The 27,226-nt window shown below is 42.2% G+C and overlaps 3 protein-coding genes across 4 annotated transcripts; 2 read left to right on the top strand and 1 right to left on the bottom strand.

Moving 5' to 3' along the window:
• The first annotated feature begins 1,303 nt into the window (after positions 1-1,303).
• vwa7 (von Willebrand factor A domain containing 7) lies at positions 1,304-13,366 on the top strand. Its single transcript, XM_030440227.1, has 17 exons — positions 1,304-1,642; positions 4,066-4,339; positions 4,506-4,739; positions 5,612-5,708; positions 7,442-7,576; positions 7,699-7,894; positions 8,091-8,260; positions 8,911-9,023; positions 9,142-9,258; positions 9,401-9,613; positions 10,260-10,392; positions 10,527-10,679; positions 10,783-10,875; positions 10,981-11,264; positions 11,961-12,097; positions 12,293-12,452; positions 12,578-13,366. Exons 2-17 carry the CDS (start codon positions 4,103-4,105, stop codon positions 13,133-13,135), a joined length of 3,030 nt encoding a protein of 1,009 aa, XP_030296087.1. The 5' UTR covers positions 1,304-1,642; positions 4,066-4,102; the 3' UTR covers positions 13,136-13,366.
• Positions 13,367-15,347: 1,981 nt separating this feature from the next.
• Positions 15,348-16,215, top strand: LOC115596576 (sodium- and chloride-dependent betaine transporter-like). Its single transcript, XM_030441785.1, has 3 exons — positions 15,348-15,512; positions 15,601-15,738; positions 16,105-16,215. The coding sequence occupies exons 1-3, from the start codon at positions 15,387-15,389 to the stop codon at positions 16,213-16,215; spliced, it is 375 nt and encodes a 124-aa protein (XP_030297645.1). The 5' UTR covers positions 15,348-15,386.
• A 3,481-nt stretch (positions 16,216-19,696) lies between these two features.
• LOC115573336 (CLOCK-interacting pacemaker) lies at positions 19,697-26,638 on the bottom strand. 2 transcript variants are annotated; one of them, XM_030404076.1, is made up of 4 exons: positions 26,385-26,638; positions 23,897-24,079; positions 23,218-23,417; positions 19,697-22,386 (listed from the first exon to the last, which is right to left on the bottom strand). In XM_030404076.1, the coding sequence occupies exons 2-4, from the start codon at positions 24,069-24,071 to the stop codon at positions 21,388-21,390; spliced, it is 1,374 nt and encodes a 457-aa protein (XP_030259936.1). In that variant the 5' UTR covers positions 24,072-24,079; positions 26,385-26,638; the 3' UTR covers positions 19,697-21,387. The 2 variants fall into 2 exon arrangements, with proteins under 2 accessions (XP_030259936.1, XP_030259945.1); XM_030404085.1 differs by having other exon boundaries at positions 19,697-22,383.
• Positions 26,639-27,226: the final 588 nt, after the last annotated feature.

Genomic DNA, 27,226 nt, shown 5'->3' with positions numbered 1-27,226 from the left:
AAATGAAGCTCTGTGGGGATTGATCTGCTTTTGAAGCCAGCATCTTGGCTTCATTTCTTATATGGCAGGTTGACACTTGTAATGATCCAACACACAAAACAAATACCAGCAGTTTATCAGATGAGAATGAAGAACAGATTTCTGTCAGAAACACATCCTCAGACTGATGATGTGGTAAACCACGAGGGAGCACCTGTTCATATCTGTATGTGCTTGTTGTGTGGAAAGTGGGTCATGAGGATCTTGTGACATCCTGGATCCTGCTTGATACTTCACCTCTTCTCTTGTTTCAGATTATTGCCCCACACGCCCTCTAGTGTATGTAGTAGGTGTGATCCCCTCACGCACTCAGTGCTAGTTGCCCCCAGTGTCAAGCGTTCTTGGTATTTTTGTCGTTTACACGACCTCATCTTAGTCTGCTCCTACCTGTGCACCAAACCCTTTTGGAGAAGTCCGATCTCTGTGTCATGCAGTTGAGTCCTCTTGCCTGTAGTTTCTCCAGATTACACATTTTTAAGAATCAGTGCAAGCCAAACTAGGTTACCTTAACTCATGTCAACAGGAAATAGGCACTAACCTCACCTGCAGCTGGCTGCCCGTAAATCTGACTAACGTGAGAGGAGCATGCATTGCACACTGTTCAAATGTCTTAACCCATTCTTCCCTGATTCTGTGGTGTGAATCTGGGCAGACAAGCCTCCCACCGGTCTACTTTCACTTTCTGAATGGCTCATCAGACTAACACTTAAAAAGGAGAAACTTTTTTCGTGGTCGGCCATGTGGGTTGCATGACACACGCATGAAACACAGACACAAGCAACTTTCTGCAAAATAACTTTCTTGTTTCTGTTTCACTTCGAAATATTTTGGTATTGTAACAGTTTTGTATGAGGTAGTTGAGAAACATACAGTACCCCTGAAACAACAGAAGATCGAAGCTGAGAAAAAAAAAAAAACCCAATCACTCACTTCATCTGCTTTTACAGCCTTCAATTCCACAAACTGAAGTTCAACACTGACCCTAGCGTTGGCTGGCAACTGATGCCCTCCTTTGCATAGCTGTTAGAAATGTTGGTAACCATGGAGAGATGAAGGTGCTGTAGTGTTTCCAGTTGTGAAAAGCAGTGATTTTGTGAGGAAAAGAGAGAGTGATGGATGCGTGGTGGTGGTGGGGGGGTTGGGGAAGGCCTAAGTTGAACACCCTGGTAATATATGCGGCGCTATTGTGGTGAGTCAATGCACCGTGCAATAATGGGGGCGAAGGAGGGGCGCAAGGCTGTAGGGGAGCTATGACGAGATGTCTTCTGCCGCATGGTGTGCCCCCCCTCGCCAAGAAATGCACCCAGGACTCTCATCTTAGTCAAACAAAGTGTGTCTTCCATTCAAATCTCAGTTGTTATTTTTCTTACCGAGGAGCTGGCCAGAGACAAGAGCCCAAGGACAGACAAATGTGAAGACTCAATAATTTCTTGCTGCACAGACAGGAATGCTGTGATAGTTTCCTCCGCTGACAGGTTGTGGTGAAAGTCTAGACTCTACACTGTCATATGAACGCACATATGTGGTGTTCTGCTGCGCTTGTGACACGGGGCACACCGTGGCGTTCGAATCAAATCTAAAAGGTCGTCCGAGATGAACTGAGGTGAGAACATTTTTGTTTTTTCATGTGAAAGTTCTGAGAAATAGTATCAGCTTTAAGAAAATGTTTGCTGTTGCCTGCTATTTCTATATATTTAAAAAAAAAACAATACAGCATGCAAGTTCCTCATTCCTAGTCCACATCTTCGCATGAAGGAGGAAGTTTACTGCAAAGCACAGCTCGAGTTAATATACTGTAAATGGGCTGCAGGTGAAGCAAAAGATGATTAGCAGTTACTTAAAGCAGTTGTTTTTAAGGCGGGGTCCTTAAGGACAGTCCAAAGGGCCTCTAGCATAAAGGGGAATAATTCATTTTCACTATAATTTCATCCACAAGTACCAGTGACGTAATGTACTGGTAAGGTGTCATGAGTTCTCTGAATTAAAACATCTAAAAGCAAAATTCCTATTAGATGGAGTCTAATTTGTGTCAGTTTAGGGGTCCTTGACTTTAAATAAGTTTGAGAACTACTGACTGTTGAATACTAATTACTGTCTGTGTATCAGATATTGTGTCACTCCTGCCCAGTGAGTGAAAGGAGGAGTCTTTGTGCTCCTAATTTAAGAGACCACGCCAATCAATTAAAACTGATTCGCTGAATGGAGGCTGGCCGAGCGGAGGGAGCAGTTGTTTATAGGCCTTGTTGCTTTGTTTCAGTCTTCCCCTTGTGAAAGCACAGACTATGAGAACAAAACCAAAGTATTGTATCAGAATAAAGATGACGAAGAACAATAGGAGCCTCTGTGCAGCCAAGGCTGAGAAAAATGTGAGAGGAGGTTGGGCGGGGGCAGGTTAAGGAGCGGGAAATGACAGGAAAGGACACATGGATGACTGGCACAAACTGATCATATTAGCACAAAACATCTTTGGCAACAGGGGTTGAGTCTATTTATAACCATACATTAAGTGAGAGGAAAATGTTGCATGATAATATAATGAATCTGGATTGGGTGACTGATTTGGTGAGGGTTTTCCATTCATCCTAATTTCTTTTCATGTTTGAGCAAACAATATTTTCAATGAAGCATCAGAAGAGCCAAAGAATTCACAAAAAAGATTAAAAAGAGAAAATAGATTCATCAAAGCTGATCTAATCAATATTTTTATATGAATAGATAAAATGATGATGTGTAATGTACCACACAGACACATATCAGTCCACTCTGGAGTTTCAACCTCAGCTCTGCAGAGCATTTTAGCATAATTTGGTTTTCCTGTCCACGACTTTACTGTTTCTGCTCCCAGCAACATCAGCTAGATTTTTTCAAGCAAATAACAGCCGGCTAAACTGACTGTATGCTAACTTACCAGCACCAGAAATGGTTTACAGATAAAGTTAGCAACTAGGTTGTACACAAAATGCAACATAAAGGTAGCAAGATATTTTCTTTAGGAGTTGTTGGAGATAAAAAAAAAGCTAAAAACAGAATTAATATTGGACGGGTGTATTTGGCAGGTTTCCAGAAATACAACACCAAATTAAAGGTGCAATACGTAAGAACTGGCCACCTGTTGAACTCATACTCAAAACAAACAGAAGGGGGAGCCTAGCATCAGAGTTACCGCTAACTGCTGCTATGTGAAGCTGCCATTAGCTAGTTAGCTATGTTAGCCATGCAGCTAGCGGTCCAGACTGGGAGCTCAGGGACCGGGGAAGTGTTGTTTTTTATATAGCTAGCACCGGAGATATGGGCTTGGACGGGGCTAACTGGTTAGCATGCTAACTTCAGTATATTTCTATTAACACAATACATAAACATAATAAAAATATAACTGTTATTTCTACACATCGAGAAATGCTGAATACTGTCAACTGAAATCCTCACATGTCGTACCTTTAATGCTAATACTGCTTAATGCCTGCTGTCTGCATATTAACGGATATTTATCTTTTATAGGGCAGTTATTTATCCCCATATTAACTTTACAAGGTAACTCTATGTCAGTATTGTAGTATCAACCTATATTTCTGGAAAATTTCAGTCAATCAGGGTTTGGAATAGTTAATTTATTATGTAAAAGTTAAGCTAGGGTTGCTAAGCTATTAAAGTCAAATTTAAACTTATATGTATAATTTCTGAATTACAGTGTCTGTCCTTGTATATTTTTTTCAGTTGTTTGCTCTCATTATTCTAAATGTTTCCAACAATGTTCAAAAAGAAATTCCTAGTTTTAACCAGGCTTACTGTGCATTTCATTTGGTCACCAGTTGCTAATGTCATGTATCAGATGAGAGTGAAGAGGGAATACAACTTTAAGACATTACCTCGAAACCTATTGAACGTTTCAGTAATTAAACATTTCTGTTTCTGTTATGAGGACAACACCGATGATCCTGTGCTTCTTTCACAATATCTTCATACTATATCTTCTGCTGTATTGTAAATTACTGTCAAAACAATCCTGTTATTTTATTTTAATTGCAGGTAGGATGTGACCAATTCACCCTGTCTCCAGGACACAATGTCACAGGGCAGGGGAATAATTTGGGGAGGGAGTGGGAAGCATACGTATTTATATATTCTCGCGATTCTACTCCTCCTGGCTTTACCATGCATGGGCTTCCTCCCCGACTTTTGGTCTCGAGTGCTTACGCTGTCCTGGAACTCGCACACACACCAGTATATCACAGAGCAATCTATTCTCAATGTCACCCTGGAGACTCTGAGAGGCCCCGAAAAACACCATGCAGAGGAAGAGGTGAGCTCATGTCTGCTGCAGTCAGGATATTTAATGTACATTCACTGAAAATAATAAAACAACAGACCTGCCTTTTATCTTTATACAAAGGGGTTAATGAGAACTTTACTGAATCAAAAACTAAACAGTACGCCAATGATGGTAAAAACCAGCTTATCCCTTTCAGACCAGACTGGGCCGAGGCTTCTGGAGAGCTGTTGGAGAGGTGGTGAAGTCCAATGCTGCCATGGACTTCCTGAACTCCACCAAGTCCGACCCAGTGTACCACTTCGATGCAGAGCGCGTGGACAGCGCCATGGGGATGTTACGGCAGTTCTGGGCTCAGACTTTGCTCTCAATACGGGCCAAAGAGTACCAAACTGCCCGAAAAAGCTTGGGCCAGCTATTTCATTCCCTGCAGGTACACTGCAATGCCGTATTGTACAAAGTGAAGTGTGCATGTCTTTTTTGAATTTTAAAGCAGGTCTAGGTGCTACATAAACACAGACTGTAATCAGAAACTGCCTCCACAAGCGAGCCGTCAGGACTTTCATAAGGTTTAGATATCGCAAGATAGTCTCCCCGAACATGACTGTGGTTGCAGAGGTGAGTCTGTAACATTGTAGGCAGTGTCTCTTCAGGCCTGTAGGAGCTGACCAATGAGGGTAAATTTGGCTTTTGGGAGGGGGTCCTTAAAGAGACAGGTACCGAAATAGAGTGTTAAGGCATGAATACAAATAAATGTGTTTTTTGAACATTAAAGCATGTAAATATCTATGTTGTAGACACCAAAATAAAAGTACAGAGGATAGAAGTTCACAAAGGTCCTATCAACTGAATCTCATATAAGTTTTAGTCATGACTAGGTTTGGATAAAAAGAGTTGGAGGATGTTTGGATGAGAACGGCAATGGACCATGCAGGACCATGCTTCCAGTTGTTAACCTTTTGTGGGAGCATGGGGGCGAATCATTTGCCATAAAACTAACCACAAGTGACACAACATGTAATATAAACTTGTTTGATATAGGAAGCACCAAAACCAGGTAAAAAGCATGCAAATCATATGATGCATTTAGAGAATATGGGCAATGAAGAATTCTTCTCATGAGCTAGATGAACTCATTTTAACAAAGTAAACAGTCAAGTTTTCTCCATTCACCCTCTGCTCCGCTGCTTGCATCAATGTTAATTTGTATGTTGAATTGGCGGAAGTGTGACACTCAAATCAATATGTGCTTTTACAAATGAATAAATGAATAATGCTTTGTCTTTCAAACTCCTGTTGCGCCAGGACTTCTACAGCCACAGTAACTGGGTTGAGATGGGCCAGCGCTTCATTTACCTCCACCTGCTGCAGCCAGATGAGCCTGCTGTCCCTGTGGCTACAGGTAAATCACATCTTCACATCTGTATGTACGCAAATGCCCATGTTATCACATCAGAGACAGTCATCACAGGGCTGGGAGCTAAATCAGTGTTACTGGGCAGCTGTCAATTTACAGCAGAATTATATCATAATGATTTTTTACGGGATCTCTTGACAAGCTCGGGTACCAAGGCTTCAGTTTAGCATAAATGAAAATGTTGGTTTCACGTAATGTGTAACAGTGAAACAGGTCACTGTTTGGGACATTGGTTTGATTATTTGTGTAGGCTGCTAATGTTTCACCTTGTGAGTTTACCACAAGGTGAAAATTATCACAGCAGTAGTTTTAAGTTTCTGTCTGTCAGTGGACACATTTTTATCAGCACAAGAGTGTCACTACAGTGCAAGATGCAGTCATGAAACTTTACAGGTGTGCTGACTTTGAAGATGGGTGTGGTCTGACCCATGATTACTGAGTGCTCATGTAATAATTTTGTAAAGGCCTGTCAGTACTGATGGAGGGGATGCCAACATGTTGACGGTCGCTGCTTTTGTCACGAATCAAGCAGGAATGTGGACCCAAATGCAGACGCACAGGCAAGGCAGGTTGACTTAAAGCAAAGCAAACTAGATGAGAGGTCAGTGGTTCTTCAGTGACATGGAGGATAGAGCAGGTAAACAAAACACACCACACCTAACAACAGCCTGTACATACAGTCGGAGTTTCCACAGTACAGTGTATATTATACACTGGGGATGTTGATGACTTGTGGAAAACAGTTGTGCAGGCTGATCAGCTTATAGACAGAGGCTGAAAAACACAGAAAGCAACAAGTAGATAAAAGAGGCATGAAAAAGTCTGTGACAGTAATGGTACCAGTGTTCACTTTTGAGTACAATTGGATATCTTTAAATAAATCACTTCTGATCTCTGGAAACATACCTTTTCCAACAAGTCAACAATCTGAGATAGAGCAGCAACAATCAGCTGATTAATCGCTTAGTCAACTGACAGATAATAATTATTGGCAGCTATTTTGATAATCGATTGATTGTTTAAGTAGTGACTATTTGCCCTATTACTTTGTCATATATGACAGCAAATTAAACATTAAAAGGTTTCCAACTGCAAAGCAAATTTAAGGCATTGCATTGTCCTCTGAGAAATGTGAATGCCATCTCTCAATCATTTTCTTTCTCTAATTTCATATGCTATTATGATTCAGTGATTTATTTATTAGATGATAGGGCCCTTAACAGTGTGATGTCTGAGATTCAAAAATGAGGGCCTTTGTGTCGCTTGCCACTGTCTTTGGTATAGCAACTCCGATAGGCTTTAATATAAATGCCATGGTATTATTTTGGTTCCTTTCCACTATGTTTATGACCAATGATACCACAGCCAAATTGTGCACATGTATGCTTAGTGCTGTATCAAACTGCTGTACAGCGGCACATCTTTGTGCCATGGCAGTATCATTGTTAGCATCACTCAATCATGTTTGTTCCTCAGGCATTTAACATGATATGATGCACGACCAGTACAACAAATAAAAGCGTGTTTTTCTACAGCTTGGGATCAGATCACTGCACCAAAACCTCATGGTAAACTTGATTTGGAAGAAAAGGCCATCGCTCCCCTAAAACCCAAACTAAGTTAATAGCAATGTAATTGTGTTTTAAATAAAGGGTTTACCACTACAGTAATGATTTGGAGCTTGAATTGGCCTCATTAGACTTCCCTTCCGTCCACAGAGGACACTCCTACCTGTATGGAGTGCTTCAGTGTCACCTGTCGAGGCAACCTCCTGCCAAGACTGCTAAACCCAAAGCACGACTCCAGGCTGCTCACCACTGGCTACTTCAGCACTTTCCCTCCAAAACCTCATGGTAAGTATTTCAGGGGAAACTTCAGCCACCAGCAGCTGCGCACCTGCTGAGAAATGTAAAGAAATATGTATATCCAAATGAAGAGCACCCCATTTACAGCAAAGACAATATTTATTTTTCAGGCAAATGTAGTCATGGAGGTATTCTGGACAGTAGTCGCCATATGGGAGCCAAGGGGGGCATCAACAAGGACAGCACCTCACCTTTCTTCTCCCCCCACCATTATCTCCACATGGAAGCAGCCATGCTGGCAACTGAGGCCACCCTGAGTGTATTGAGAGACCTCAGAGACACTGTGGGCCACAAAACCTTCCTAAGGTAAATTTTGACTAGTGTAACCAAGAGTAACCATGTTTTGCAAATAGTTGTAGAGAAGAACACACAGTAAGTCAGCCTTAATCAATTAACATGTTGTATTTGATAGCTGCTAATTTTAACAAAATTATAGTATATATTTTCATTTGTTGAGTTTATGAACTGATGTCTTTTTTTCCTCCTCAACTTCCTTCACCAGGCTCTTCAGCGTGAATCAGGTCCCTGCATTGGTGTTCGTCATGGACACCACAGGTAGCATGTTCGAGGAGATCACTGCTGCTCGCCTCCGGGCCCACTCCATCATCCAGAACCAAGCCAGCAGCCCTGGGCAGCCTGGCACCTTCATACTTGTACCCTTTCATGATCCAGGTAAGAGTGCACGTACTGTATCAGTTAGGAATCAAAACAGTACTGAAAAGAGCCGGAAACACCTGCTAGATCTACGTGTGCTCTCTTTAAATCACTTTTTGGAAAACTCACACATTGACTTGTGTTGAGTCCCCAGGAACCATGAAATGGGCCAGATGGGTCCTGTTGCTTGGTCCAACATTTTGCCAAATAGTATCTTCAGTGTAGACTGGAGACGAGAAGAATTTTACTCTGGGCTCCTTCTTTTATGCTGAATGGTCTCCACCTATTTCTTAAAAACCTGCCCAAAGAGGCCAGTTCTACTGGTGGATGACATCGCTCGATTGGTCCATGCCCCTTTCTCACTGGTTGACCTTTCTCTCTCACCCAACACCTGTCTCCATTAGCTTCATACAATAGTCAGTCCAATAGTATCTTTCCCTAAAAAGTGTAAAAGGTTTGGTCCGTATATGATTAAACTCTAGAACACCCCCCCCCCCAAGTCCTCAGAAACCCTGAGATACCAAATTGATTTGAAAAGACAATATTTACACCCACTTCAGACAAGGGTTCTATGTTAACCCCGCTAACATTATCATCAATATTCTAATAGATCAGCTGTTGTCAGCAGTTGATTACTATCTAACATTTCTTTCCGCTGTGCTCTGCAGAGGTGGGACCAGTGCATGAAACCAATGACCCAGACCAGTTTATGCAGTACATGGAGAATCTGATGGCGCTGGGAGGGGGGGACGAACCGGAGATGTGCCTCTCTGCCATTCAGGTACATTTAGAAGCTGCATATTTCATAACACTCACGGTCAAATGATCAAACTGTGCAGACACGAACACAGTATGAGAATTACAGTGACCAATTACCCATCTTGCTGTGTTTTTTTCAGCTGGCTCTCACTCACAGTCCGCCACTGTCGGACATTTTTGTGTTCACTGATGCTTCCCCTAAAGACGCCCACTTGTTTGATGCGGTGAAGGCCCTTGCCCTTGAGAAACAGAGCAAGGTAAGTTTACATTTTGATTTCTCTGTATGACAATAACATCTCAGACACAAGGTTTTGTTTTCAGATATTCCCATCATTTCAAAGACAGATTTTTTTTTTTCTGACCAACCATTGGTCATGTTATGGGCTGATTTTCCCACAGGTGACATTTCTCCTAACTGAAGACCCCAGCTACACAACAGACAGAGGGAGGAAGGGGAGGAGGAGGAAGAGGAGCCAGAAACCTTTGTCCCCTGATCGTTTCTCTCTCTACTCGTCCCTGTCCTCCCTGTCAGGAGGACTAACAATATTCACCACCAACTCTGACATCCACAGCGTCTCCACCATTGTGGAGGATAACATAGCTGCTGACAAGGTATGGCAGCAAGAGGATCATTTGGTGGTGATCCACTTTTTTAACAGTCAAGTGAACCAAATCAAACAAGTTTACAAGGCAAAGAAAGGCAGGTCCAAAGAAGCATCAGTGAAACAAACCCAAAAAAGCAAAAATTGGAGGAAAATCTAAGAAATAAACACTTGGTTGGTCCGAATATATTTGGCACCCCATTGAGGAGGTCCAAGCAACTGGGCCTCATCAATGAGTGTCTGTTTTTACTTTTTGTGCATTCCGAGGCAGTGGAAACAAGCTGTGGGACATCATATTGTCACCATTTAAAGTATTTACAACCAATTAAATTGTAAACAGTTGTCTGTTTACACATCCAGCCACTTTATCATCCATTTACAGTCATGTTTCCTTTTGGCTCCGTTTTTGGTCTCCACCAACTCCTGCAAAACATTATATGGCGCTTCAGCTGCTGAACGCTCCGCTACATTAACAAGCTAGCTGCTTACTTTAGCACTAGACAGGTGGTGTTTGATGTGGTTATTGCTGCAAAACAATGAGCTGACTACCTCAAATGCTCCATAGAGTTAAATGGAGCTGCTGGGTTTGGTCATAATTATCTTCAAACATGGGCCTCTATAAGTTTTGCCAAGCAAATTTTTTGTCTGTCCTCCAGGTGACCCTCCTCCATGTAGAAAGTGACCAAGACCTGATGTCCTCCCATTCCTTCAGAGTTGACAGCTCAGTAAAAAATGTCACACTACATGTCACTGGCACCCTTACAGAGTGTATCCTCACCAGCCCATCAGGTAACTGTACAGTAGGGCTTACATTAGGTAGATACAAGCTATAAATGTTTCAGCAGTTGTCCGTTATCACGGTCTGTTATTCCTTGACTTGATAATAAAATAAGCCCTGTTGTTCACCCTCCTCTCCTTGTTAGAACAAAGCCAGTCTCTGTTGAGTGAGCGAGGCCCTCTGGCAGCTTTGGAGCACTTCAAGGGTCTGTACCGCATCAGCCTGCTCTCTCCCATACAGCCAGGCCAGTGGAGACTCCAGGCCAAGGGTGACGGACACCTCACATTCAGTGTAATAGGTACAAGAAAAAGAACGTGTTAGACCTGTTAGTCTAGCACATTATCTGTCTTGTAACTACAATTAGTGAGATGAGGTAAAACACTTCCCATCTGCACCTCCAGGTGACAGCAGTGTGGATTTCCTGTACTATTTTGCCACTGTAACCAATGAGACACATCCAGGTCTGGCCAGAGTGGATGGTAGTCCAGTAGCAGGTAAAGGATTGTGATGTTTTTCACAATAAGAGTGTGCCATTCAGCAAAACAGGAAGGCATGCTGATGCATCACTAATCAGGCTTGTTCCTGATTTAATTTCCTAGGTGTCCCTGCCTTCCTGGTGCTGGCTGTGACAGGCCTGGCTCCAGATGAGGAGGCGTCTTTCAGTCACGTGACACTGCTTGGTGCTGACGGGGAGCTCCTCCAGCAGGTGAAGCTGAACTCCTCCACTTTGTCATCAACCTACTCTGTGGAGGAGCTGGTGGGATGGGTGGACGCGGTTCCCAGGGTCCCCTTCTGTGTTCGACTAACTGGCCAAGACAGCAGAGGAAACAGGCTGGAGAGGGTTTCCACAGAGATGGTTCACCCCACACATGTTCAGATTCAGGTAATCGTGATGCTGAACAAGACACAGGCTGCCTTCTTAACTGGTAGATAAATTAAACCAGTCTAGGCTAAGTCACCTAGAACCATCATTTCTGAGTTAGTATGGAACAAGTAAGTCTCCTAAATAATCAGTTGCACTGGAGATAGCTGAGGGTGGTCTGTATGCACCCACAACAATGATCACAATATTAAAGTTAATAGTTATTTTCAGGGCAATAAATTCAAAGGAATGAGGTTAACTTAGGTAATCTTAAGTGGTGTACCATACATTTAAAGCTGCACATATTATTTTTGTATAAACAATGGAAATAATGACAATATTGTTACGGTTAAGGTTATAGTTGAGGACCCAGACTATACATGGGGGGCAGGATATGGGGGATCAATAGGCAAGTTTTATTTGACAAAAAATGGGAGCTTGACACAAAAACTATTCAAAAGGGACAAAAGCAAAAACTCAATAAGAAGATACCTGAATCATGACAGTACCCCCAAACTAAAGTCGCAGACACACCTCCAAATGCATGTTAATGTTGCTCAATAAGTGCTGGATGTGAATGGGCTAATGTATGCTAACACTTGTGCTAACATCATGCTGTATGCAAGGGGCGTGTTTACAGCCAGTTCTGCTGCCAAAACAGCTAAACCTGCTAGCTGTGCAACAATAAAGACACTACAGGTGTCTCTATCTCCTCAGGTGTCGTCCGTCCCCCGCCTGGTACCTGGTCACAGCACAATGGTCCAGTTTGACGTCCTGAACCATGGTCCGGCCCGACTCTTCAATCTGACGGCTGATGACAACTCTGGATACCTTCAGAAGAGAGGACCTCACCGGTAGAGAAACCTAAATTTAAAAATTACCTAGCAACTAGCTAATCTTGCAGAGCTAGTGAGTGTACAGCAAGACTCTTATCTTGCCATTTCATTTTCTAATACTGTATGTCGTTACATCATGCACAGTCAAATGAATGTCAATTTCCAAAAGAAAATGTTATGCTACTTATTTAAGTCAGAGCCTCTGTCCCTCAGGTTATTTGTTGCAGAACACGGATCTTTCCATGGTCAGGTGGACCTCCACACGCCTGCCACAGCTCAGGCAGGAGCCACTGTGAGCCTTACACTCACTGTGCGGGCCCTTGACTCTCCTGACTCAAATTATGCAGTGGCATACTTGACTGTGATTCCCCCGGTGAGAAAGAACTGAACCTATTTGAATACAGTCATTTTAAGTCTACATTGGACATTGTTTTATACAGAGGTTACCTGGGCTTTTTCTTTGTACCACACTGACATCACTTCCTCTTTCTCTTTTAGGATCCTGACATGTCCCCTCCATCCTGCTCCGCTGCACAAGTACAGTCTACCTGTCTCTCCATTTGCAATGAATCTCACTGGAGTGTATCTCTGGCTGTGTCAGACAGGGGGCGCTCTGGTCTCGCTGCCCTCCAGCTCCAGAAAGGTGAAGGCATTCTGACTTTATTCCACAGTCCCCCACCCACAGAGGACAGCCAGGTAGAGCCAGGCCCTGACCAGCGAGAGGAACACAGGGATAAGGTGGCCACTGGCGGCAGCCACCACCACCATCACCACCACACGTCCAGATTAGAGAAAGGCGACCCGCCTCTGAATGTAACTGAATGGGCTCTGGGCTCATCTCAGCCACTATGGGCGAGGTACACATCCAGCTGCTGCTCTGCACAGGCAGAGTTGCTGATGTGGGACACAGCTGGAAACATGAAGCGCTGCCATCTAACATCTGGCCAGCAGAGGCAGCTTACAGACAGGACTACAGATACCAGCAGTGCTGGACAGATTACACTCTCAGCAGGTGTTTTTTTCTTGTTGGGTCTGCTGTGGTCTTATCTGATTTAGGTCAATGTGATTAAAGGTGTTTTGCAGGTCAAACTAATCTACTTGTTGATCACTGGAAGAGCTACACAAATAAGATACAAACTGTTTTTTGGAGGATAGAGACTGAAAAAACAAATGTAGTTTGAAATAAGTGCACTTAATGCAAAGTATCATGTCTTTCATCATTGCTGATCATGTGCTTGCTACTCTAATTTTCAAAGAGAGTGCGCTGAATAAAGATGAATCAATTTATTGTTTGTCATTACTTACATTTGCAGCTTCTGAACACCTGAAACATTCCTGCCATGGGGTGCATCATTTTGACAACCTGTTTCAGCCGGGTAATTCAATTCTGTTCAAAATAAAGAGAAAAACCAACTGGAAGTGGACATAAAGATGAACAACCTCTCTTGAACAGTGTGGCTATTGAAGTGTGTAATGTGTTAAAGAGTAGCGTATATTCATAACACAAATGACTTTACTTATGGAGAGAACTTAGTGCCAGAGTAAATGAAAGTTATATCTTATTAGTAGACAACTGACTTTGGGGATATCGGCTTTTCCTTGTGCGGTCAATAAGAATACATTTAAAGTCCCCCTCCAATCAAAACTGTTTTTCTGTTGTTGTTTTTTGTGTCTTGTTCCAACAGTTAAACCTAGAGCTTCATTGTGTAGAATGAAATGCAGAGTTTGACACTAGAATGTAGTTCCCTTACCTCTGCTACAAAAATGGAGGGGGTAAGTAAACATGATGCTCTCTACTCCCTACCCAAAATCTGTGCCGCAGGTATGCATTGTTGTATACTTTGAAAATGCAGGTGCGTTCCTGGTGCCGTATCTGGTATTTGTGGTGATCTGCGGCGTACCCCTGTGCCTGCTGGAGACCACTGTGGGTCAGTTCACCCAGGACGGCAGCATAACCTGCTGGAGGAAGCTATGCCCGCTGGCAGAAGGTAGAGCTTTGTTGCAATGTTTCATGATGGTGACCACAGTAGTGATGATGTGTTTAAACGAGTGCCATGGAAAATATTTCAGTTGCGTTACTGAACACGAGGCTGCATCCATTTGTGACAGGGTGATGGTAAAACACTGTCTTTGCCTGATTCAATTTTCATTCCAAACATATAAACAAAACATGAATCTTTACAACAAAGAAACTCTTCCACAATAGACATGTTTGAAGACTGAGTTTATGAAAGGTGATTGTTGAGCTCATGAAAGCTCCAAATATTTCAAAATGGGCAGAACTAAGGATCATTTCAAGTGTAAAACGGTCACAAAATTATTTAAAACCACGACAGTGAAAGCTGCCAGACCTGACAAAAAGTGACATGACTAATGAATTACACTTAATGGCAACAGTCATAAATATTCACAAAGACTCCCTCAAGTTCATGACAGGTGGCATGTCAGTCTGATGCACAGCCCTTCAAGTCAAACCCGTTTGAGCCCACATCATTTCAAAAGTGATATTTACCTTATAATCTACCCATTACACTACATTTATTTGACTGTTATAGTTTATTAAACAGAGTAAACTATGTAAACAACATATGATAAGCATCAAGAATACAACAAATTGCTAAGTTTAACCACTGGTTCCAACCATCTGGTTTGTGTCTGGCCTTTGGCCACATGTCAGTTGATGGCAGTAGTTACTTATCAAAGAGAGTTTTCCCATCTAATCTTCAGACATGGATTAATTACAACAACAACAAAAAATGTTTAGGCTCAACAAGATCTAAATTGGCAATATTTTCACACACAAAGGAATCAAATATTAGGGAGAGGGTTAAAATATGAATACAGACACGCACCAGAACTTCTGAGCACTTCTTCCACCATAGGTACAATCTTTGCTGCCATCTTGAGGACAACCAGCCACAGGACAAGCATTGTAACAGTAACTCAGCCCCGAGCTGTGAGTACACGTCATCATATAGTAGATCAACTTAGGGATACACACATTAATTTTCATTTATGTCCTCATGGTCAGGCCCTTACTGTGTTTATGTGTCTTTAAAATATTCTGAATTAGTTATTGTGCAAACACAATCAAACTCCTTTTTGTTACAAGCTGGGTTTTTTATCTTCCTCACCAAAAGACTGACTAAAAACATCACTTTGACACTGAGAGTGACAATGAGTAGATTGTTGTTTATGTGTCGCTTGATTCATCACCATCTGGATGCATATTTTCCTATAAATAACAATGTTATTGATGCTAAATTGTCAAAACAGCACAGGCAGATAGTCTTGTTGCATCACTCTGATGTTGTTTCCAGGTCCCGGCTTGGCCTTCATTGCTAACCCTCAGGCTATAGCCATGATGCCTCTGCCCCAACTGTGGTCCATCTGTTTCTTTGTCATGCTCATTCTCTTGGGTTTGGACACACAAGTAAGATTTAATCCCCCCCCCCCCTTTTTTTCAGAGGATCACATTTACATTTGGAATTGCACTGACTCTTTCTCCCTTCGCTGTACAGTTTGTTGCCATGGAGGTGGTGATGACAACCATCATAGATATGTTCCCCATGGCAATGCGCAGGGCAGGCCGACGGGAACGTTTGCTCCTCATCTTCTGCCTCGTGTGCTTCTTTTCTCAACTCGTCATGCTCACTGAGGTCAGAATGTAATGTACCATGAACATTTATTATGTATTAATCCAATATGGCAGTGTATTGTTGCCAATAAACCACAATTTATATATCAGGATTTTTTCCTATCGTTCTAACAAGATGCTTTCAGCTTTGAATTAGGGGTGCACGAAATTATCAGCATCTTATCGATATCAAACGATAAAAGCTCTAAATTGAAATGACAGGCCGATAACAAGACTCCCTGATGATGTGCGTGTGATGCAAACCATTGAGTAGTTTTATTATTTTGCATCCCTACTCATGACATTTTACTTACATCATACCTGACGTTGGTTGATATATCAGTCTTCATCTGAAAAAAATCTCTGTTGTCTCTGCTCTCATCTTTAGGGAGGCATGTATGTGTTCCAGTTGTTTGACTACTATGCTTGTAACGGAGCCTGCATCCTTTTTATGTGTGTGTTTGAAACCCTTGCACTGGCATGGCTTTTTGGTAGGTAACCTTTGTTATAAAGGGGCATCAACAGTACTCCTAATAGACCATATTGATATGGCAGCCATCTTGTCCGCTGTGTGCCAAGTTGCAAGTAGTATAAACAGACGGGATCTGACACATCCTTATTCTTTCACAGCTTCCCAAATGATGAGCAACTGTAAAAACAATAGATTAAACGCATATGTAGGTTACCTCGCAAGCTAATATTAGCGGTTGTCTTCCCAGCAACTTTCCAGTTAACAGTTTTGTATTGTTACATGATATGATAGTGGAGGTGTGAATTAGTTTTAAAACATCAACACTTACCTATGACACACTTATTTAGGCCTGGAAGTGAAACACACTGGATGTAATCAATCAGTAATGTTAGCTAGGAAGTGGCCGGATGCTAACGTTAGCCCATGGGTTATCAAATATGTTGTTTTACCTCAAAATACGGCCAAATTTAGATCCAGAATTTCATTGTTCGGTACCTTTTCAGTTTCATCTTAAGTGGTGAAATAATAATAATTCGTCAGATTCCCTACACTTACATCTGCAACCTTCAACACAGCAGCATAACATTATCCCAGCACCATGAGAAAAATGGCCACCGCGTGAATATAGTCTGTGACTAGTTCAGTGATCTTTTATGCATAAAAATTAAAACTTACCCTTTAAATGAGTCATTTACAAACATGTAGTCTGATCTGTTTCCTACACACAATGTTCATCCAACCTCATCTCCTATGAAGGGGCTGAGCGGTTGCATGGCATCATAAATGACATGACAGGTGTGCGTGCCAACCCGTTCTTTAAAATCTGCTGGCTTTACCTCACTCCTCTGGTCTCACTGGTGAGTACATACAGTATAAAAATATATGTCCTTATGTTAACTATAATCTTTTCATGTCCCACCATTAAATCTCTCCTTCTCTTATTTTCTCAGACCGCTTTTATATGTTCTTTAGTTTGGTACCAACCTCTGACGTTTAATTGCTGGTACGTGTATCCAGCCTGGGCATACGTGTTGGGCTGGGTACTGGCCGTCTCCTCCATCTTGCTTGTGCCGGGATTGGCACTGTATAAAGTGGCAACTGGGACTGGGAAGCTCAGTCAGTTGGGTTCAATAGATTGTCATAAATACTATTACAACTACTACTAACAATGACGACGACAACAACAACAACAACAACAACAACAACAACTATTATTATCATTGTTATTATTATTATTATTATTATTATTATTATTATTATTTGAATAAAGGATCTTATTTGGCCATTTTAAGATTTTGCTAAATAATGCATTAATCCAACTGACTGTGGACAGAATCTTTCAATCAGCTGCTATCTAAAAGCTTCAAAATGACAGCTGAAGTCCAACTCATGTGCTTGGTGACACCTTTTTATCTTAAAATCCCATCGCAAAACAATTGCTATCTAACAAGATTTGATTATGTCAATAAAAAGCAAAAGGGCAGTGTTTGTCTTCAGTCAAACAGTACTTATCACCGTACCTGTGTACTCACCCAAAAATAAAAATCAATTACCTGTAGTGTATTCATCCATCTGGATCATCTAGATTTAAACAGAGATGCACGTGTCCTTCTCTGCTGTAGCAAGGTCGTGGGGTGTAGCTTGGTTGAAAGAAAACAGTTCCACAGTCGCTCTACATAAGACTTGTTACAACCAGATCTGTAGATCATCTGTGAGTGAACTGTGAGAGTCAAATTCTTCATCTCACAAGTGCAATATTGAGTACAAACTACATGCTCTATAGTTTGTGGGAGGATCTGATCAAACATCCAGTATTACTGATACTGGTGGTTCCATTAGAACAATGTGATAGAGGTCTCGTTTCAGATGTTTCACATGTTTCACCTACTGAATATTTCTCTCAATTTCTTAGCGTCTCCATTATCTGTGCCAGCCTGACCCCTCCTGCGCGCTGCCCCAAAAGGGAGAAACTGAGCTGCAGCACATCATCGGGGAAGATCAGCAACAACAGCTGGCTGTCAGTTGATATGAGGCTTAAATTGATCCTGAACAGCTTGTTTAATGTGCTCAACAACTAAGGACTTGAATTTAGCTGGCTGGTTACTCATTGTGATATAGCTTAGAGTGTTCTATCACTACAAGTGTTGTGGTTATTGAAGAAGCTTTCTATTTTAATTACCCCATGCTGAGGTTACACTTTCAAAGTGTTATTTTTATAAAGAGACAATCGCGATTATCTCATCTTTTAATAAACTAAAAATTGCAATGTAAGATGTACACTCAATCATAAATGATTCAAAAATAAATGATTGTTATCTGTGCAGAATGTTGTTGAAATTGAAAGAGACCCCAGAAATACAATGGAGGAGAAATATCTCACGAAAAACACTTCTTACTTCTTCAACTGGCTCCATGATAACAATGCTATCATATTTTACTTGTCGTGAAAAAAATAATAAAAAGAACAAAGTCCAGAGAATTCTATCTGTCACCATGGCACTCAGTGGACAATGTGGGAAGGATACTTTTGTAATGGTTTTCAAGAGCAGGAAGACGATCAAGCACATGTATACATGTGTATCTTGCATGTGCATCACAGCCTTGTTGACGCGTATCAGTTTCCGTGGAGGCAGCTGGATGACCTCAAGGTGATGCAAACTAGAAACTAGAATCACTGCTTCGTAGTTTTATGCCTTTGCCAATCTGTCAAGTAGCAGTTAACATCCGTGATATACAGAATGTAGTGAAAACTTGAAGGAGTCTGATAATGTATCACTATATAAACTTGTATGATTCCAGTAGAGGGTGCCATCGTTTACAGAGGCGTACAGAGGAGTGATAGTGAGCCTCGTCGCACGGCGCCTCGACAACCCCCTAAAGCTTTGTAAGTTAATTGAGAGAAACAAAAAACAGTCAAATTTCATTGTGTGTGTTCACGTGTTGGGCCAATAAAGCTGCTTCTGATACAACACACAGCCGTGACAGCAGACGATGCTTCATATACTGATGTTGTTGCAAAGATGCTACAAAGTGTAAAATGTGTTCTTCTCTCACTCATGTTCAATTTAAAAGAGGACATCCGAGATTAGCGTTCATCATCCCACAAATGTTAACTGGTCACAGTCTCCCCTCTGTTCCTCAGTTATACTGTTTGAAAATAGCCAGAAAAGTGTTTTGTAGAGTTTTATGATGTCATAGTGAAGCTGTTATTATATTTTGAATATAAAATGTCATCACTTCATCATTTTATTCAATTAGACGTTAGAAATCTTGAGTTTGGGCCTTTAATGTGCTCTGTGACCTTGTTCTTTCACCACCAAATTTTCATCAGTTCATCCTTGAGTGCAAGAGGACGCTGGTGCCAACTCTGATGAAATGCCAGTGAGATATCGCACTCACAAGAATGATAAGAAGGGACAGAAGGGCAACCTGAAAACATAATGTCTCTGACCCTAGCTGTCAAAGACGTAGAAGCGTATAAATATCACAAATTGAAACACTAAAAGAGTCTCTTTTTAATGCAATCGCTTTATTTAAATACCTGAAAATTATGACAAATATACCGTATAAACCAATTTAAATTTCAAAAATATGTGCATGGCTGGCACATGCACAAAGAAATTGAAGGAACGAAAAATAATCAAACACATACCACATGCACTTAACCACTGGGCCGACATACTTCTGTACTTACAAGCTGTCACACTCTCCCATACGCACAATGCCAACTTCTCTCTATCTATGACATCATCAACCCATCTAAAAACAGATGAACACATAACAACAATCAAAAGTTTGGTGCAAAGAAAGAGAAACATCATCAGAGAAAAAGCAGACAATAAAGCTGCTGCATGAGAGGGAATATGATAACTGATTATCTCGGAGATTCATAGTCTGTATTTTTTTTTTACCGAACAAAGACTTCAGTGAGCTAAATGAGTGTGATAACGTGTGAAGGTTGTGCCCTGGAAATGCGAAACAATACCAAGTGAAAGAGAGTTTTTAAGGCTTCGTTGAAAAGTATTTGGATAGAAGTCCTTGCAGCAGTCCAGTGTAGTGCACTTTGTGACGTTGCAGAAAAACTGACACCAGCTGAGCCTCAGGATTTGTGGGAGCCTTGAGCTTCAGCTGCGTTGGTTCGAAGGCCACAGTCCTGTTTATCGCCGTGTTTGGACTGCTGGGATCCCTCTCGGGTAAAGCAGGTCAGAAGAGACATTTACCTACCAGGAGATGGATCATCTTTTCCCTGAATTAAGCTGGTCTGACAGTGAAACGACCAACTCAACGGATAAAACATACCGTAGTTCATCCATGCATTAAGCACCACCTGTGTGAGCCAGTTTCCTGTGCCTCCAGAGGAACGCATTATATTTTACATAATCCTTTAAGTGGCTCACATGCACAAGCTCCTCTACTCGTCTGTGTGGCCTTTCAAAGTCTGCAGAGGCTATGTGAAATAAAGATGGTGCCTCGGGATTGAATTGCACTTGAGTGCAATTCATTCATTTAAAAAGCAACTTTCAGATTTCAAATGGGGCTTTTTCATTGGCACTTTTGGTCACACCCAGTCAAACCATGCTGTGCCGATTCGCATTTCTATCACCAGTTTAACCACGAAGGTTGAGTCATGACTAGGATGGACCATCTCCAGAGTGGGGCCAAAGCCCGTCCACCCCACCTCCTTGCAGCGATGTCTCAGGACAGTGACTGCCCCACAATGACCCCTCTTCAATACTCAGTATATGTCTGTGCAGGGGACCAGACAGAAATATGTTTTTTTTAAGTCTTGTGTGTTTATCTCTCTGTGCTTTAGTAGCTTCTAACCAAATGAAGTGTAGTTTCTTTTCTGCTTTCCTGTTGGGACTTTCAGACACCTGCTGTGTTTTACTCTTTCATCAAGCTTGATTTCATCTGTATAGGAGTTGATTTAAGGGCTGCTGGTAAAAGTCCAACATTTCCTGATTTTGCGTCATAATAAATAACAAAAAAACAGGCTTTGACACTGAATTAGCAAAGCTTGTTTGTCAGCTATTCTTTGATAATACTGTATAATACATCAGCTGATATATTGTTTTATAAAACTAGGTTCAAATGACCAGGGATAAACCATTAAATCTACATATGATATCCAAATTAACTACTAGCCTTCCACTGGCCAGCCCTGAGTAATTCCCCCTTTAAAAGGCACTGCAGATTGTGCTAACCAGTAGAACTATCAGGAGGCATAACGGTGACTTCCTCTGAAGATTTAAAACCGGCCTCGAGCTCCCTGCCTTGTCCTGAGTGAGACTGCTGTGGCACAGGACAGGTGTGGTTTGGTTCTGGGATGGTAGCGAAGACGTGCGAAGGCAGCCCCTCTGAGCTCTCAGCAGCTAGTGGGCCTTTGGTGTCATCTGTGGAAATACTTGGTGGTTCTTGGATTTGTACATTTTCCAGGATTTTAAGGTCGGGGTAGCTGCCAGACTCTGCCATGCACCGGTGTACATGCTCCCAGGCTGTGAGACCGTTAAGGCTGCAGGTGGGGTTGCTGGCAGCCTGACACAGTAGCTCAGTGTGCTGGCGCAGCTGGGCAATGTCTCGCTCTGTGCTGTTGCTCTGGCGCAGCAGTTCCTTTGTGCGCAGCGTAATGTCCAGCAGACCTGATTGTTTGAGGATTTCTACTGTGTTGAGGAAACGGCGATGGCGAGTGCCGCTGCCGCTGCCATGTCTGTGAGGCCCTCTGGTTGAGATGGAGGAGCCAGATGTGGAGCTCCAGCTTGAGGAGACAGTTGTGGAACTGGAGGAGGACTGACTATCTCTGGCTGAAGGTGAATTTGGCAGCCCAGAGGTTATGACTGCTAATTTGGGTTGCTTCTTAAGGTGCTGCTCGGGCAGATTCACAAGTGTGTCATCATTCTTATGCTCGGTGCACACCCTCTTGCTCAGATTCTGGGATTCATCGTTGCATGAAGATTTATCAGGCGGCTTCTTGCTGGGGTGTGGTGCAATGCGGGGGTAGGAGTTGAGAATTGGTAGGTAAGTGCCATTTGTTTTCTTCCCCGTGGCGTCGGACTTTCGAAACGAGGGCTTGTGGAGCTGGAGGGTGGCCAGCAACAAGTTGGGCTGTTGTAAAAGGATCACGTGGGCATCACCAGAACTGCTGGTCCCCCCGCTTCCATTCCTCTGGGGCAGCTTACCTGTTTTCTGGATCATGTCCTGCTGTAGGAGATAAAGATAAAACAAGGTGCAAAGGGCAGCATACAACTAATGGGTATGAGTAAATTTCATCGATTATAAAGCAATCAAATGGGAGGACTGGGGAGGGGTTTCACAGAATAATCGACTACCAAAGCCGTGATTTGTTGTAGACTTATCATATCGGAAATCTTAACCTGGTGCAATAATAACTGACATCCTAATGCATCATAGTAGTCTATACAGAGCTTTTGAGATGGCCATCTAACAACAGGGTGGCCATAACTTTGGTTATGAAACAGTAGCTCAAGTTCAGACAAGCCCGACAGATTGCAGCTCATTTGTAAACAGCAGCTTGAATCCAATTATCCACCCTTTGGACTTGCAAATTGAGCTCTTACGGACATCCGCCGTATGTACAGTGTTGTGTTGACTGTCAAAATCTGTGTGGGGGCGTGAGGCTGCAAGGCCATATAATCCGCTCATACAGGCTACAGACTACAATAAAATACTTTTTGAAAACATCTATAGCCTGTGCTTCTAAAAGCTTTATGATTGTTTTTGTAAAATGACACAAAAACATTTTGGCTTTCATCAATTTGAAAACTCACTTATTTAGAATACATGTAAAATAGATGGCAGCCAGAACTTGTACTGACATTCGTTTGTCTTTGATACTTAATTTTTAACATTGTCTTTTTTATACATCACCTATTCTATGCTTCAGCTCTCTTCAACCCTTCAACCCCAGGTCTCTGGTGTTCACTGCCTTGGGAACAAGCTATTTCACACCTTTCTATGGGCAATTTAAGAGAATCATTGTCAGCACAGGACTAGTGTCTATTCCTGTCTTACCTGCTTGAGCACCATGTTGTTCATGATGTAAATGGGTGAAAGTTGATGGCCTGCTGGCAGTAGGGTAGGATTCACAGAATTCCCTTGCCCAGTTTTTTGGTTTTGTCCCGACTGTGAGGCTTCTGCAAACTCACTGCCTCCGGACTGGCTTTTGTTGCTCCGCTGGTCGTCCACATCTGTCTGCTGCCAATCTGAGGCGTCTGCAGAGAAGTTAAAATGGAGCAAACTGACAAATGCTGATGGATACAGAGTGAAACCACACTAAGGGATTGATGGCCTTTTATGACATAAGCTGGGATTGATATTGTTGCCCTTTTTTATACCATCTTATGTATTACTACCATACATCACAGTATGCAAACATATACTATCCAAAGAAGGGAAAAGAGAGGGTAAGGTGTATATTCATATTTCAACTCCTTTTTGGTATATTCCTCACATTCATAATGACATGTCAATGGATAATCAAATTAAACCTGAAAGTCAGCACAATAACGTCCTTATCATTGTTTAATTTGTAATTCAAGAAAATAACATACTGCACTGTTCATCACATGCAGCATTTATATTGATCAAAGCTTGAGCTGACTTGTAAATGGGAGTCTATGTGAGCTAGCCGGAGAGAACAAAGCTTGGCAAATTGTCATTCTCTAGTTATTTATGTGCTAAATTTACTCACCAGAGTAGCCAGAGTCTTTTTCAGAACTGCAGTGGGACCCCCGTCCACTGGAGCTGTCTGCGTCCTTGTTTTTACGGATTGCCATCAGAGTCGTGCTGTTGCTCTTATCTTTAGCATTCTTGCTGGATGGAGCACAAACACTGTGCTCATTTGAGCAAGGCTGTTCCTTCGGCATACTGGACCCTAATTAGAGAATATGTTGAACGTCTCTGAACACCGGGAATCATCAGCATTTGAACAAAACAACGCTTTAGTCTCATGAGACACCTGCCCAGGTTGCACAATGCCATTTCTCATTTCTCGCAGGGAGAGGATCTAGCCTCTAATGATTGGTATAGATATTTATGCTTTTTTTAAAATATATATATTAAAAAGTAGGTAAACAGCACTGTACTGAATTTGTGTACTCAGAGGAGTTGTGTATATTTAAAAGGTGCCCAAACTCTACATTTATGCATAAGTTTTGTACAACAAATGATAAATTTAAGATAAAAAAAAAACAGTTAACTCGATCTGTATAATCCTCCTCCACCTTTCCCACTGTTTTTGTGCATGTGTGAACACGTGCATATCCACCATATATTCGCAGCCAATGGCATGCAAGGTTACCATGTGAACAGTGATGTGCACAAGGGGGGGCAGGGGGGGCAGTCGCCCCTCCTCATGGCCCAATTGTTGACAAACGTGCGCTAAAGTGCCCTCCTGGGAGCCAAAACGTGCGCTAAAGTGCCCTCCTGGGAGCCAAAATGTGCGCTAAAGTGCCCTCTTGGGAGCCAAAAAAGCGTGCCAAAGTGCCCTCTTGGGAGCCAAAACACACTAAACCTCCCCCCTTGGCTGGTTAAAACATGATAAACTGCCCTCTTGGGAGCCAAAACACGCGCTAAAGTGCCCTCTTGGGAGCCAAAACGCGCACTAAAGTGCCCTTCTTTTCGCCCCTGCCCTTCAAAAAGTCTGTGTACGCCACTGCATGTGAAGCCATATAAAATGTTGTAATTCGAGCTAGGAGGCAGACACATGCCACACAGTCAACTAGTGTTCTTACAAGACAGCTCGTCCAGGGGTTAAACATTTATTTTATCTTATTTTCTCTAATACCCAGCTGTATGACAACAATCAATCTTAAAGCCATAGTAGCTACAATGGTCCTCCACATGTGGCCCTTACATGTGTGTCTGATATAAATATTATGTTTTTAAAGGCACAATATGTAATGTCTGCGGCTAACCAAACAAAAGGAGTTTTCTGCATGTTGTGAGGGGAGGGCTGGGCAGAGCAGGGTGGCATGAGCACTGCAGCTGCTGGACCTTCTGGAGGAATTAACACCCAGCTTCACATCAGATTCTACTCTGATCTGGAGCCGTTTACAGACTATAGGAGAGCTCAGATATTACTTTTAAACTTTTGGGATCAAAACCATTGTTGGGGATATTGAGGACGCTGTAAGTGCACAACAAAAAAACACTAAAAAACGCTTATAATAAAGCTGGTCAGTTCTTAACATTTCAATGCAGAATTAATCAATCTTTCGATTATATAGTATGAGTCTATATGTTCTAAAGAACTTCATTGGATACTATGCTTCCCACACGATTCAATTTATCTGATATTCTATTGTGCCATAAACCTTGTGCTATATGTGCATTATGTAAATATATAAATAAAGCATTTTCTCTCTGATCTACGCAAGGACATCACTCCTTAGTTAATACTTCCACTCACAGAAGCTTTTAATACAATGTCATTCAGTGGACTTGATTGCTTTCGAGAACTGGTTGCATTAGTCTGATGGTCAAAGTACAAATCCAAAATAAACAGAACAGCACGTAGCCCATGTGAGAGAAGGGAAATTATCAGCCGGAACTCACTCTTAAATCGACCCCGACAGACATTTGATACTGTGCTGTCTGTTGAGTTCTTTGCCTCCAAGAGGAGTGAGGGATCTCTACAAAAGACACGAGTATGAACTGCGATAAGATCTGCACTGCAGCAGTACTCTCGACCTTTCACACAAATATATTCGCTTTCCGTTTTCATTGAGAGGATGCCTGTTAAACTTTTTCGCTCATTTGTGTACGCTCGGCACGTGACTTTTTGATTCTTCGAAGTGGATGGTGGTTCCGTGAAGGCATCACACCTCGCTCTCAGCTGTAACAGCGGCACCCATCCTGCCCTCCCTCCCTCCTCCCTCCCCCTCTGTTATGTAACACTCAACTTTCAGTCCAGCCCTCTGTTACAAATACACTTCCTCTCACATTGACCGTGAACGTACACGAAAAAAAAAAAAAAAAAAAAAAAAAAGCACAAAATAAGGGGTCGACATTTTAGACGACACTATGGGTCGTCAACAGGCGAATAATTCACCCGAGACGAAGTTACAAAACAAGCGCTAATATAAAGTACTGAGGTTTAGCAACATCACGGCTTTCACAAAGTCAGCATATTAAACGCGTTATATGCTCTTTCTAAAGTGAAAAGAACCCCTACTTACCTCCAAATGCAAAAAAACAGCCAATTACTTCCAATAATTGTCGTTTCTTCCCTTATGCTCAATTTTAATGCGCCGAGCCACGCTGACATTAGGTAACAGCGCCATGTTTACATTGTTGTCTGTCGGAGTTGCGCTACAACATGATCCATTTTTCTTCTTTGTTAAACACCCCGGGTGTGATAAGACACCGTGCGGCGAAAACGGCTCGAGATTTGGCGACGTCTGTCAAACTATCCGGAATCGGAAGACCACATCCGATTGGTTTCAAAATAAAATACACGAGTGATGACAGAAAATAGGTTTTGACAGCAATTGCGGCCAGCCCGAAAACACCCAACTCAATTCAGAGTCATGTTATTGCTTTTAAATCCCATCAGTGAGGGTTTATGTTGACTTTAATCCAAAATGGCCACTTTGGGGCTTTTATTTTGAAATCCTGGCGCTTATTCTTGCCAGCTTGACTCCGCCGTTTGATGTAGCGATGAAATGTTTAAAAACGCATAATCGGTGTTTAAAACGTCATATCATTCGATCCTGTATCGAGGAACAGCATGGACACGGTCGTGGTTGTGGCCCACCTTCAACACACTGCTGCATAGGGTGATTCTTCTGTGCGTCACCTCAGCTGAACCCACTCTGACGCCTGTCGGACCAACTCTCCCCTATCTAAACGCCCATTGGTCTATGACATAACTACGGAAGCCAATCAGCAATTAGTGCACGTGCAGCAGGCAGAAACTGTAGAGAAACAAGGTCTGCAAAGACTAGAGAACAAGTGTCACCAAGTCTGTGTGCACATGGTAAATGTTACATTTGGGTTTTACAGATGAAAAATAAATAAA

Source organism: Sparus aurata, chromosome 2, assembly GCF_900880675.1.
Source record: "Sparus aurata chromosome 2, fSpaAur1.1, whole genome shotgun sequence".
Classification (NCBI taxonomy): Eukaryota; Metazoa; Chordata; class Actinopteri; order Spariformes; family Sparidae; genus Sparus; species Sparus aurata.
Note: the sequence above shows the minus strand (reverse complement) of the source record. Positions and strands in the feature narration are given on the sequence as shown.

Bases quoted from the DNA above. Each gene is read 5' to 3' on its own strand.
- vwa7 (XM_030440227.1), top strand. From the start codon at position 4,103: ATGTCACAGGGCAGGGGAATAATTTGGGGAGGGAGTGGGAAGCATACG. The intron at 9,024-9,141 runs GTACATTTAGAA...TGTTTTTTTCAG, and splicing joins TGTGCCTCTCTGCCATTCAG to CTGGCTCTCACTCACAGTCC. The intron at 10,393-10,526 runs GTAACTGTACAG...TCTCCTTGTTAG, and splicing joins TATCCTCACCAGCCCATCAG to AACAAAGCCAGTCTCTGTTG.
- LOC115596576 (XM_030441785.1), top strand. From the start codon at position 15,387: ATGTTGTTTCCAGGTCCCGGCTTGGCCTTCATTGCTAACCCTCAGGCT. The intron at 15,513-15,600 runs GTAAGATTTAAT...TTCGCTGTACAG, and splicing joins TCTTGGGTTTGGACACACAA to TTTGTTGCCATGGAGGTGGT. The intron at 15,739-16,104 runs GTCAGAATGTAA...TCTCATCTTTAG, and splicing joins AACTCGTCATGCTCACTGAG to GGAGGCATGTATGTGTTCCA.
- LOC115573336 (XM_030404076.1), bottom strand. From the start codon at position 24,071: ATGCCGAAGGAACAGCCTTGCTCAAATGAGCACAGTGTTTGTGCTCCA. The intron at 23,418-23,896 runs GTGAGTAAATTT...ACTTCTCTGCAG, and splicing joins AAAAGACTCTGGCTACTCTG to ACGCCTCAGATTGGCAGCAG. The intron at 22,387-23,217 runs GTAAGACAGGAA...TATCTCCTACAG, and splicing joins ACAACATGGTGCTCAAGCAG to CAGGACATGATCCAGAAAAC.